This window comes from Hyperoodon ampullatus (assembly GCF_949752795.1).
Source record: "Hyperoodon ampullatus genome assembly, chromosome: 2".
Classification (NCBI taxonomy): Eukaryota; Metazoa; Chordata; class Mammalia; order Artiodactyla; family Ziphiidae; genus Hyperoodon; species Hyperoodon ampullatus.
In genome coordinates this window covers 128,721,244-128,735,506 of record NC_136915.1, presented here as the reverse complement: position 1 = coordinate 128,735,506, position 14,263 = coordinate 128,721,244, and the positions used below count along the sequence as shown (strand labels likewise).

Below are 14,263 nucleotides of genomic sequence, written 5' to 3'. Positions count from 1 at the left end.
CTTATGGCATGTTCTCAAATCTTGAATTATACATGGTACCAAAAACTCACCTAAGCCTGAGTTTATAAAGACAGAACACAAAGTCTTTTCTAAGAAAACTTCTGCTTTACGTAGCAATGGATGTGCACATCACCATGCATATGACACTGATTTAAATTGCTGTGGAAACAATTATAATATAAACAGAATCATCGTGTTTAATTTGTTAATGCAGATGTGCTACATTAATACACTAATTATATATACCTTTTTTTCCCTGCAGTATGCCATGGAACCTAATTATCTACATATTTGGCCTAGAGATACCTTTATGATGATTGCACTTCCTAACATGGTAGTGTAAAATTTCTTATCAACTGTCATTTTGCATATATAATTAATGTTTTTCATTACTTACTTTTATATTCTGTATGCATGAATGTAATCAACTTCATCATTGTTTAGTCTATTTAGTGATTATATCTGAAACTCTGGGGATACTGAGGAAAAACCTGAAGGAATCCAAATTATTTACTTTGGAGAGGATATTTAACATATATGAATGACTAATGGGGGTTTATGTGTGGTGGTACCTGACTGCCACCTCCCCCAAGACAGCATAGGGAGAAATGGTCCCCAAATAAAGCCAAAGAGATTTAGGTTATATATTAGGAAGTATTTTTCATCCTTTAATATCTGTAGGAAAACATTGGAATATACATTATCTCAAAAGAGCATGGCTGTTCTTTCATTACAAAGAAACTTTTTTGCTATATTAATATGTAATATATACATATATATAGTTATTATTATCTATATTATCTATATAGATAATATAGACAGATATACCTATTGATATTTCTCTGGTTGGTCTTTTACTTTATTTTTTTTTCTTCACTTATTAACAGTCCTAGGGCCCAATGCCTTAATATCTTAATGTCTTAAATGGAACAACAATAAAGAAAATAAAAAGAGGAGAAATCAAATCCAACCAACCTATTAGTAATCTAAGAAGTGTAATGTTTGCTTGGTGAAAATATCTGGAGTTTACAGTATAAAATTCTCCTGATAACCAAGAAGCTGGGGAGCACCTTGGGACCTGACGGAGCTTTTCCTTGGGAGTGAGGGAAGAAAGAGAGCGTGCCTTTCCTGTCTGCTTGGACATTCTTCCCAGAGGCCCCTGAGCCACAGCAAGTGGTCTGTGATTTAGGGATCTGCCTTAGTGCCAGCATTGCCTGGCCCCCTGATCTCTCTCACACTGTTCCTCTTCTTCTCACAGAACAAATCTTTCACGTGTACTTTGTTCATGCCCTTTGAAGAGTTTGAAAAACTGCTAACTAGTAGTGATGTGCTGAATTTCTTCCAGAAGTACTTTCCAGATTCTATCCCTCTAATTGGAAAGTAAGTCTCAAGATGTACAATTGTGCCTTTTGCCCCACTGGTTTGAATTATTCAAAGTTCAAATAAAGGCTAATGTACTTATTTCCATTTTTGTGAAACATAACCAATCATGCAGTTACCTGAACAGGAAGCCTAGATTACAGCAAAAGTCCAAGAGGATCTTGTGCTGTGAACAGGAATTCTGAAAAAATCCAGGCCAGGCCAGTTTCCCTGGGAAAGACAAGTCACCAATGTCCCTGGACCTTCTATGTACCCTGAGCAGGCGCTCAGGCCCCTTAGGTCTTGGCTGTGCTTCCTTCTGCTGGTGGGAACACAAATCTATGTCAAGGCAGAAATAGCTGGCAACCTCAAGTCTCAAGTCCACCAGTTGCTAGCTGTACAGGCTTTCCTATGTCTCACGCCCCTCACAGTAAAATGGTGATAATAGTAGTACCTGCGCCAAAGGGTTGTTGTGAGGAGTAAAGGGGATCATGCCTATAAATCATTCAGCACAGGGCCAGGCACATATAAAGTTCCCCCAAATTGATAGCTAATTGTATTAGCTGTCTGGCTTATCAGTCTCAGCTCCTCTGGCCCATATCAACTTCGCCTCCATATGGACCTTGTCATTTGGTCTCACTCAGTGCCTCTCTCCCACTGTCACTCCATCCTGGAATCCAGCTCACTTTCTATCTCCAGCGATGTCTTCATGGAGGCAGCACAATACTGCAGAAAGAGCAAGATTTTAATATTGCTCTTGTCCCTGACCTACCTGAGTCTCAGATTTTTCATCACTAAAATAGACATCAGGATACCTAACTTTTAGGGCAATTTTGAAAATTGAATGAGCTAATTATGTAAAAGGGATAGCTCACTGCCCACCCATAGCAGATCTTTTAAAAATTGTCAGTTCTCATCCTTTCCTGCAGAACAATTCAATTACCTGTGTTGGTTTCTCCTTCTCTGACTTTGAAGGGAAATCTCTGCACACCAAAATTTAGCCCTCAGCTACTTCAGAATTTGTTCTGTGGCTCTTTCTTGCCTCTCCCACTAGATTTAAGATCCTCTAGTGTATGTACTACTTCTCTACCTATAGCTTCCACAAAACCTCTGTAGATGTTTGAACAGATACTAGCTTGATTACAGTTGTTCATTTCCAAATACACATGGATTCACATTAACTTAATTTTGGTTTGTTGTGTGTTAATCAAATGCACAACTACATCTCAAGTTTTTCCAAGGAAACTTAAAACATTCCAACGTAGTTGAAAATTGTGTGATCTGTGTGCTTGATAATAAAATTTTTATGACATATAAAACATATTTCAAGTTATTCAAATGCAGCTAAACTTGTTCTTTTTGGATGTGATTAAAACTGTTGCAAATTAAGAATATAAATAGAACAGTGGAATTTGGGAACTAGAAGAAACTTCAGTTCTCCCTCTCCTGTTTTCTTCCTGGCGTTCTCACGTACTTTTCAATGAAATATTATGTTAACAAAGCCAGTAAATCTGAAAGAATTACACAATATTTAATACCCAGCTTAACATTTTTACATTTTTATTGTTTTCCTCTAAAGGCAAACCCTGGCACAAGATTTCTTTCTGTTGCCCGCCCAGCCCATGATATCCATTAAGTGCTCTTCTTTTCACTTTAAATCACACTGTGTGTTGATGGGAGATGCAGCTCATGCCATAGTGCCCTTTTTTGGGCAGGGAATGAATGCGGTAAGTCCTTTTTCCGTAGGTGAGTCCCTTAAATTTCTCTGGGTCAGTCTCGACTAAAAAGTCTTAAATAGGGCTTCCCTGGTGGCGCAGTGGTTGAGAGTCCGCCTGCCGATGCAGGGGACACGGGTTCGTGCCCCGGTCCGAGAAGATCCCACATGCCGCGGAGTGGCTAGGCCCGTGAGCCATGGCCGCTGAGCCTGCGCGTCTGGAGCCTGTGCTCCGCAACGGGAGAGGCCACAACAGTGAGACGCCCGCATACCGCAAAAAAAAAAAAAGAAAAAAAAAAAAGTCTTAAATAAAATCATGCTTAAAACTATCCCCACATAATCTCTGAGAAAACAGTCAACTCAACAACCATACCAGCTATTTAACTAGATTGATCTCTAAATATAGTCAATTCTTGGATTACTTGATGCAGTAATTTAGTGTATAAAAAAGCATAAGATAGTTTTCTGTTCGGTTAGAAAATATATTGATGACTTGAAATTTGGAAACTTGAGTGTCAGCAATTCAAGACTTAATTTTTAAAGTATATTTTTTCTGGAGATTATAATGTTAGTATCAAAAAAGAAAAATATCCCAAATTATCTTTTTTTCCCTCTGCTTTTTCATTCCAAAGGAAAAGAAAACACAATTGATAGAGTTAAATAAAATGATGAAACAGACTAGATGTTGAATACTACTGCTTTCATGGAAATTTTACCATTCTGGCTAAAAAATATTTCAGAAAATGAATAGTGTTCAAATATTGAACATTAATTTTAAGGAATTCTGTAATAATTGTCTAGACAAACAATTATTTTATGTGCATGTGTGTTTGATTACTAATAGTTTTATAACCATAGTCTTATATCGTTTTGGTGAATGGGACATAGTCCAAGAATAAAGAGCTTATGAATCTAATCAATTATATTTTGAGCAAAGTAGTCGTAAACATTTTGTTTTACAAAAACATAAAAAGAGAGATGGGATCAAGTTGGCAGAGTAGGAGGACCCTGAGTTCACCTCCTCTCATGAACACATCAAAACTATAGCTACACATAGAGAAACTCACTGTGAACAACCTGAAGACTAGCAGAGTAGCTCTTCTACAACCAAGGCTGTAAAGAAAGAATCACATGGAGTCTGGTAGGAGGGGAGGAGAATTGATCTAGTCAAGACACACACCCCTAGTGTGTGACTCAGAAGAGGAGAGGGATATCACAGATTTGGAGATCCTCCCTGGGGAGCAAGGAGTTTGAGCCACATATTAGACACCCCAGGTCTGAGGTTCAAGGCCAGGAAAATGAGACTCCTTAGCTGTTTTGAAAACCAATGTGGCTTACTAGGAGGCAGTAAGAAACTGATACTCTGCTCCTGAAGAGCATGTACACAGACTTGCTTGCTCCCAATCCCAGCATGGAAGCAGCAGACTGACAACTTCTGGTTGCTCTGGATGGCCTGCCAGGGCTGCCCTAGTGTGCCCCCCAGCCTGCACTGGGCTCCTGCTCCAGCACCTCCTACTCTGGTGCTGTTCCCCACTAAGGTGGAAGCTGCTATTGCCAATGAGCATGCACATACCAGGGAAAGAATGCAACCAGCTCAGCAGTGTGGCTCCAACCCCTCCAGCCCCCACCCTTCCTCTAACCAAGGTGTGTACACCTGGGGAAAAAGCAGAACCAGTTTAGAAGTGCGGCTCCAAGCCCTCAGGAACCTGGCCATGCCCCCAACCAAGGCAGAGGTTGCCATCACACTCAACAGAAACCCACCACCCTCAGGGCTTCTACTCCAGTCCCTTGAGCCTCAAATCCTACCCCATAGGGCAGTGACTGTCACTGAGCCTAGGAGAAGCCCTGGCTGCACCTGGATCTGGCTCTAGTCCCTCTGAATCCAATCCTATTTCCCACCAAAGTGGTGGCTGCCAGCATACCCTAGGGAAAAGTGTGGCCCATGCTCACTTCAGATGCAGCTCTCCCACCAAAGCCAGTGGGCACATGCAGACTGAATAGGACATCATAGGACATGCCTTCAAGACCAGGACAGGTAACTTTCACATAATTTCATAGAGACAAACATAGAAAGTTAAACAAAATGAGAAAATGGAGGAATATGTTTCAAACAAAAGAACAAAGTAAAACCCTTGAAAAATACCCTAATGAAATAGAGATAAATAATTAACCTAATAAAGTGTTCGAAGCGATGGTCATAAAGATGCTCACCAAACTTGGGAGTAGAATGAAAGCACTCATTGAAAACTTTAACAGAGATTTAGAAAATATAAGAAAAAACCAATCAGAGCTAAAGAATATAATAACTAAAATGAAAAATACACTAGGGGTATTCAACAGCAGATTAGGTGATATAGAAGAATGCATATGTGATCTGAAAGAAGGAATAGTGGAAATCACAAAATCAGAACAGCAAAAAGAAAAACAAATTCTTAAAAATGAGACCTCTGAGGCAATATCAAACATACTAACATTCATATTATAGGGGTCTCAGAATAAGAAGAGAGAGAAAGAGGTAGAAAATGTATTTGATGAAATTGTGGCTGAAAACTTCCTTAACTTGAAGAAGGAAACAGATATCCAGGCACAGGAAACAAAGAGAGTTCCAAACAAGATGAACCCCAAAAGACCCACACCAAGACAATGAAAATGGCAAAATTAAAGAAAGAATTTTAAAGGCATCAAGAACAAAACAAAGAGTCACAAAAAAGGGAACGCCCATAAGGCAATCATATTAGCTGATTTTTCAGCAGCAACTTTGCAGGCCAGAAGGGAATGGAATGATATGTTTAAAGTGCTGAAAAGAAAAAACCTACAACTAAGAATGCTTTACCCAGCAAGGTTATTGTTCAGAATTGAAGGAGAGATAGTTTCCCAGACAAGCAAAAAGTAAAAGAGGTCATCACTACTAAATTGACCTTACAAGAAATGTTAAAGTGTCTTCTTTAAGTAAAAAAGAAAAGGCTGTAACAAGAAATAAGAAAAATAAGAAGGGAAAAATCCCACTGGTAAAGGCAAATATATGGTAAAAGCAGTGGATCAACCACTTAAATAAGCTAGAACAAAGGTTAAAAGACAAAAACTGTAAAATCAAGTATAATTACAATAAACAGTTAAAGGATAGGCCTGAAAATGTGAAATATGACATAAAAAACACAAACCATGGGGGAGGAATAAAAAAAGTAGATCTTTTAGAATGTTTTTGAACTTAAATATCTATCAGTTTAAAACAAATAGGTATAGTTTAGGTCAACATATATGAACTCCATGGTAACCACAAATCAAAAACCTACAATAGATACACAAAAATTAGAGAGATAGAAACACAAACATAACACTAAAGAAAATCATCAAACCACAAAGGAAGAGACTAAAAGAAGAAGAAAAGAACAAAGAAGAACTACCAGAAAACAAATAATAAAATGGCAATAAGTACATACCTATTAATAACCATATTAAATGTCATTGGACTAAATGCTTCAGTCAAAAGACATAGGTTGGCTGATTGGATTAAAAAATAATATCCATCTCTCTGCTGCCTACAGGAGACTCACTTCAGAGCTAAACACACACACACAGGTTGAAAGTGAGGGGATGGAAAAAGATATTCCATGCAAATAAAAACCAAAGGAAAGCTGGGTAACAATACTCATATCAGACAAAGTAAATTTTAAAACAAACTCTATAATAAAAGAAAAAGAAGGGCATTATATAATGATAAAGGGGTCAATACAGGAAGAGGATATAAAAATTGTAAACATATATGCACCGAATATAGGAGTACTTAAATATATAAAGTGAATATTGACAGACATAAAGGGAGAAATTGACAGTAATACAATAATAGTAGAGGACTTTAACACTCCACTTGCCTTAATGGATATATCATCCAGACAGAAAATCTAAAAGGAAACAGTGGCCTTAATTGACATATTAGACCAGGTGGACTTAATAGTTATTTACAGGATGGCAAGAGCAGTTTTAAAAGGGAAGTTTATAGCATTTCAGGCCTACCTCAAGAAAATAGAAAAGTCTCAAGTAAACAACCTATCTTATCTGAAGAAATTAGAAAATGAAGAAAAAACAAAGCCCAAAGTCAGCAGAAGGAAGGAAATAATAAAGACCAGAGTGGAAATAAATAAAATAGAGAACCCCCTCAAAAAAAAATAAAAAATAGAAAAGATCAAAGAAACCAAGGGCTGGTTTTTTAAAAAGATAAACAAAAAACAGATAAATATTTACCCAGGCTCACTAAAAAAAAAGAGAGAGGATCCAAATAAACAAAATAATAAATGAAAGAGGAGAAGATATAACCATTATCACAGAAACACAAACAATCATAGGAGAATACTATGAATATGCCAACAAATTGGACAACCTGAGAGAAACAGATAGATTTCTAGAAACATACAACCTTCCAAGACTGAAACAGGAGGAAATAGATAATCTGAACTGACTGATTATTAGTATTGAAACTAAGTCAATAATCAAAAACACTCAACAAACAAAACCAGGACTAATAACTTCCCAGATGAATTCTACCAAACATTTTCCAGAAAATTGAAGAGGAGGGAACACTCCCAAATTCATTCTGAGTCCATCATTACCCTGATACCAAAATATACCAAGACACTACAAAAAAATAAAAGAATATTACAGACCATTTTTTCTGATGAATATAGATGTAAAAATTCTCAACAAAATATTAACAAATAAATTTAACAATAAATTAAAAGAATCATAAACTATGATAAACTGGGATTAATCCCTGCAGTACAAGTATGGTTCAATATCTGCAAATCAACCAGTGTGATAAATCACATTATCAAAACAAAAGATAAAAATCACATGACCATCTCAATAGATGTAGAAAAGGCATTTGACAAAATTCAACATCCATTCTGATAAAAACTCTGAACAAAATTTGTACAGAGGGGACATATCTCAACATAATAAAGGTCATTTATGACAAACACACAGATAACATCATACTCAGCAGTGAAAAGCTGAAAGCTTTTTCTCTAAGATCAGGAACAAGATAAGGATGTCCACTCTCACCATTTCTATTTAATATAGTACTGGAGGTCCTAGCCATAGCAATCAGACAAGTAAAAGAGGTAAATGGCATCCAAATTGGAAAGGAAGAAGTAAAACTGTCACTATTTGCTGATGACATATTATATATAGAAAACCCTAAAGTCTTCACCAAAAAAATATTGGAACTAATAAATGAATTCAGTAAAGTAGTAGGATACAAGATTAATATACAGAAACATGTTGCTTTTCTCTGCACTAATAATGAACTATTAGAAAGTGAAAGCAAGAAAACAATACCATTAGAATTGCACCAAAAATAATAAAACACATAGAAATAAATTTAACCAAGGAGGTGAAAGACTTATACTCTGAAAACTATAAGACATTGATAAAGATAATTAAAGATGATAAAAATAAGTGGAAAGATATCCTGTATTCATAGATTGGAAGAATTAATATTGTTAAAATGTCCATACTACCCAAAGCAATCTACAAACAATGCAATTCTTATCAATATATTCACTATAGTTTTCACCGAACTAGAAAAAAATCCTAAAATTTGTAAGGGACTACAAAAGACCCTCAGTAGACAAAGCAATCTTGAGAAAAGAGAACAAAGCTGGAGGTATCATGGACCCTAAATTCAGACTATGCTACAAAGCTATAATCATCAAAACAGTATGGTAATGACACAAAAACAGACACATAGGTCAATGGAACAGAGAGCCCGGAAATAAACCCATGCAGATATGGTCAGTTAATCTACAGCAAAGGAGGCAAAAATATACAATGGGGAAAAGACAGTCTCTTCAATAAGTGGTGTTGGGAAAACTGGACAGCTACATGTAAAAGAATGAAATTAGAATATGTTCTCATATTATATACAAAAATAAACTCAAAATGGATTAAAGATTTAAGCATAGGATATGAAACCATAAAACTATTAGAAGAAAACAAAAACTTTCACATAGGTCTTAGTAATATTTTTTTGTATCTGTCTCCTAAAGCAAAAGAAACAAAAGCAAAATAAACAAGTGAGACCTAATCAAACTTAAAAGTTTTGCACAGTATAGGAAACCATCAACAAAAGGAAAAGGCAACCTACTGAATGGGAGATCTTTGCAAATGTAATGTCTGATAAGGGGTTAATATCAAAAATATATAAAAACTCATGGAACTCAATGTCAAGAAAACAAACAACCCAATTTAAAAAATGGGCAGAAGACCTGCATAGGAATTTTTCCAAAGAAGACATACAGATGTCCAACAGGCATATGGAAAGATGCTCAACATCACTAATCATCAAGGAAGTACAAATCAAAACCATCGTGAGATATCATATCATAGTTGTCAGAATGGCTATCGTCAAAAAGACAACAAAGAACAAGTGTTGTCAAGGATGTGGAGAAAAGGGAATTCTAGTAGTGTTGGTGGGAATGTAAATTGGTGCAGCCACTAAGGAAAACACTATGGAGGTTCCTCAAAAAATTAAAAATAGAACTACCATACGGTCCAGAAATTCCACTCATGGTATGTATCCAAAGAAAATTAAAATGCTAATTCGAAAAGATATATGCACCCCATGTTCATATCAGCATTATTTACAATAGTCAAGTTATGGAAGCAACCTAATTGTCCATTAACAATGGATGGATAAAGAAGTGCTATGTATATACAACAGAATATTACTCAACCATAAAAAAGAACGAAATTTTGCCGTTTGCAACAATGTGGATGGACCTGGATGGTATTATGGTTAGTGAAATAAGTCAGACAAAGAAAGACAAATACTGTATGTTTTCACTTATATGTGGAATCTAAAAAATAAAGCAAATGAACGAATATAACAAAGCAGAAACAAACTCACGGATATAGAGAACAAACTAGTGGTTACCAGTGGGTAGAAGGGGAGGGGGAGGGGCAAGATAGAGGAAGAGGATTAAGAGGTACAAACTATGAGGCATAAAATAAATAAGATGCAAGGATATAATATACAGCACAGGGTATATAGCCTATATTTTATAATACCTTTATATGGAGTATAATCTATAAAAATATCAAATCACTATGTTGTATACCTGAAATAAATATAATATTGTAAGTCAACTGTACTTAAATTTTTTAAAATGTAAGGACATCAATTTTAGCATGGTGGATAGTTAGAACTCCCTGGTTCAAAGCCTGGTTTCATGATTTATTAGAATATGTTCTCATGCAACTAACTTATCTCTACCTCCTTATCTGTAAAATTCAGATTTTAGTATACCTATCTCATAAGAATTCTCCAGGAATAAATGAATTAATTAAATAAAGAATTTAAGAGTGTTGTCTCATCCTTATATGGTATCTCTCATTTCTAAATTCCTATAGCATTAACAGCCTATAAAATTGACAAATTTATTTGCTTCAGGTATGATATGTATAATTGATATAGAAATATTTTATTTCTTAATGTTTACATATTTTTATATTGTCTTAAAACCATAGTTTGAATTCTTAGGATGCAGGAAACATAGCTTTTTATTTTCTTCTCCCTACTGCATTTAGCATAGTACCTTACTAATTTTGTGGATTTGTTGATTGGAAATTTGCTTTAATCTTGGTTTATAGAAAGTAAGTTAATATGAAAGTTCTGTCCTGTCATTAAATTGCTCTAAATGTGAATCTTAAAGCCCTGAATAGTCTAAATATTATTCTAATGCTCATGGTAGAACAACATAATTATTTTTGCTTCTTGAAGAAGCAATGGAATTGTCAAAATTACAAGTAATTTAAAATTTTGATCATACTCTAAATTATATATATATATATATATATATATATATATGAATAAATCAGGCAAAGACAAAACCATCAAACACGCAGTCAATTGTCTTTTTAATCAGAATTCAATGCTAAGCGTGACTATTTGGCTGTTATGTGCTGATTGAGAGTAAACATCCTGCAAATTATACTCACCAATGAAAGTCTATTCAAAATTGCTAAGATTTATTATTTACAGTTTCTTTTTTCTTGTTTTAGGGATTTGAAGACTGCTTGGTATTTGATGAATTAATGGATAAATTCAATAATGACCTTAGTAAGTAAAATTTCTCAATTGGACACGGACTAGCCTTGCTGATTAATTGTACATCTATTTCTGATACTGGAAGATTACAAACCATGATGCATATTTCCTGTTCAGGATTATAAATTTTTCTATTAACAGTCTATGCCACTGTTTTTGCTCATATCAGACAAGGAACACCCAGAGAGGAAAAGATAGTTTCTTTTAAGTTTTACATGGAGGTCTATGCATTGATCAGTACAAAGATAAAAGTTCCGAGCACCAAAGTTTGGCAAAGATATACTCCTTTCCCCCCCTCTCAGCCTAGTTAACCCCCATGCCTATAATCCCTACAGCATGCCCTCAGAAACACTTTTAGAAGCTCCAGCATTTTCTTGCTTTTTGCCTTATCAAAGGTTGAATCTGATACTTCCATTTGCCTTTTTTTTTTTTTTTTTTTTTTTTTTTTTGCTCTACGCGGGCCTCTCACTGTTGTGGCCTCTCCCGTTGCGGAGCACAGGCTCTGGACGCGCAGGCTCAGCGGCCAGGCCATGGCTCACGGGCCCAGCCGCTCCACGGCATGTGGGATCATCCCGGACCGTGGCATGAACCCGTGTCCCCTGCATCGGCAGGTGGACTCTCAACCACTGCGCCACCAGAGAAGCCCCCATTTGCCTTTTGATTAAAATTAATTCCAGAAATATATTAATTTTACAAGTATTGAAGTTTTAAACTTTATGTATAATTCTGAAAGTAAGTTAAATTAAATGTACATAATTTTCATCTGTAAAAGAAATTGCAAATAGTAGCCTGAGAACTGGATAACTTTTACTGCTTCTCAGCATTACATGTTCTCAAAGGTCACCTCTGAATTTAAACCTGTTTCAGGTAAGGGATAGACTTAGAGAACCAGGTTTGAATCTACACCCAGATTCCAGTCTTGACTTGTGGACTTATTAGCCCTTTGACCTTGAACAAGTCACTTTATCTTTTTAAAGTCTCAAGATTTTTTTTCCATCAATAAAGTGGGGATAATACCACTTCAGAGAGTTGTGAAGGTTAAATCAAATGATTTGTGGAAAGCTTTATTAAAAAAAAGCCTAACCCGCAGATTACAAACTAGTGGTTGCCAGTGGGTAAAAGGGTAGGAGGAGGGGCAAGATAGGGGAAGGGGATTAAGAGTTAGAAACTATGAGGTATAAAATAAATAAGCTACAAGGATATATTGTACAACACAGGGAATATAGCCAATATTTTATAATAACTATAAATGGAGTATAACCTTTAAAAATTGTGAATCACTATGTTGTACACCTGTAACTCATATAATATTGTACATCAACTATACAGCAAGAAAAAAAAAAGAAGGCTGGAACAAAGTAAGTTCACAGTAAAATTTTTTTTTATAGTGTTATAGGGAGTCAGTGAACACTGTGCTGTCTGAATCTGAAGAGATTATAGATTCCAGGGTAAATTTCTTCTGGTTTTCTTCCTTTCTTTCCCAGTTATCTCACTCAGATGCTAAGGATCCAGAAGTATTTTGTTTCCTCCCTTCTTAGCCCTTGTGTGATTGGTTAGCATGTAATGACAATGGTGGAGACAGAGGGAGGGCTCATATAACAGAACATAGTGTCAATACTGGTTTTAGTTACAAGAGAATGAAGATTGAACAGTAATTATCACAATAATAACTAACATCACTGAACATGTAATGTGTGTTGGGTATCTTGCTGTTTTTTATCACATTATCTCATGAAAAACATGGGGCATAGGTACTATTCTTGTCCCTATTTTACAACTGAGGAAATTTAAGCGTAGAGATGGTTAAGTAACTTGCCCAAAGTCAAGTAGCTAGAAGTGGTGAAGCTGGGACTAGCACCCATGTTCTCTGACTTTAGAAATGGCTTCCTCAAAACTAGAGTTGTTAGGCCCTGTGAAGTTATGTTAGTTATTAATTTATCAAATATTTATTCAGTGTTTACCTTATACCAGGTTAAGTTTTCAAACATGAATATAACATGAGTCCTGCCTCTGGGAGATAACAGAATAACAGGGTATGTTTAAGCTAATAAGGTGGCTTAGGTACAAATGAAACAAATGTATATAGGGTAGCAAAGAAGAACAAAAAGGAGAGTAGCAAATTCTAAGGATTTGGCGTCATTTACAGTCATTTATATGAACTGCTTTCCATTTGTGAAACAAAAATAATGATTTACTAATCTAGTATATATTATAACAACTTTATCTAAGTTTTATTAAATCATAGGCAATGGGAAATGCCCATGTGTTATTGCTCAGTATTCATAGATTGTTGGTCATACAGTCTTGTTGTCCAGAGTTTTAAAAGGTTAGTAGAGACCATTGATAGAGAATACACCATTTCATTTGAACTGTGTAGAGTCAAGCATGTTGTTTACAGATTGTGTTGGGAAAAAAACATATTATTTAACTTGGTTTCTAGGTATGTGCCTTCCTGAATTCTCAAGATTAAGAATTCCAGATGACCATGCAATTTCAGACCTATCCATGTACAATTACATAGAGGCAAGTGAGAAAGTTTGGTTCTATTCAATAAGATCATGCACTGATATTCTAATAAACATTCTTTGCTTTTGTTTCTTTGACCCCTGTCTTATGCATGCTGCATAAGAATAGGTGCCAAGAGAAAACACACACACACACACACACACACACACACACACACACAGAGCATTCCTTACACATAGTTGAACTTTGACTATAAAGACAGTGATAATGACCCACACACATCATCTCCATCTACATTTCAGGGACATTTAGGAGGTAACAAAAATGACAAAATGTCTGGTTTCAATATCTGATAATTCATAGGCTCAAGACTTAGACATTTAGTAGAGGTAGTAATATGCTATTTTAATGAAAACATATTTTTGATATGAGTTAACATATTTGGAAAATTTGAGATATTAAATAACTTTTCCATTCTTAACATTATAAGCTGCAAACTTAAATTAGCACTGAATATCCTTCAGGGTTTTTTGCACTGAAAGAAATATGTAATACCAAAGAAATTCATAGTCAATAGATTACTACTCAGAAGAAAAACACAATTCCATTTTAAGCCAGTC

The 14,263-nt window shown here is 35.5% G+C and overlaps 1 protein-coding gene across 1 annotated transcript in view; it reads left to right on the top strand.

Annotated features, from left to right (window-relative positions):
* Nucleotides 1-14,263, top strand: part of KMO (kynurenine 3-monooxygenase) — a gene marked incomplete at both ends in the record, with an annotated part of 54,660 nt that overhangs the window by 37,826 nt on the left and 2,571 nt on the right. Inside the window, 5 exons of the mRNA XM_079696661.1 lie at nt 263-334; nt 1,259-1,380; nt 2,939-3,086; nt 11,132-11,189; nt 13,618-13,700. Coding sequence (XP_079552787.1) covers nt 263-334; nt 1,259-1,380; nt 2,939-3,086; nt 11,132-11,189; nt 13,618-13,700 — 483 coding nt within the window. The remainder of the gene's footprint in view (nt 1-262; nt 335-1,258; nt 1,381-2,938; nt 3,087-11,131; nt 11,190-13,617; nt 13,701-14,263) is intronic.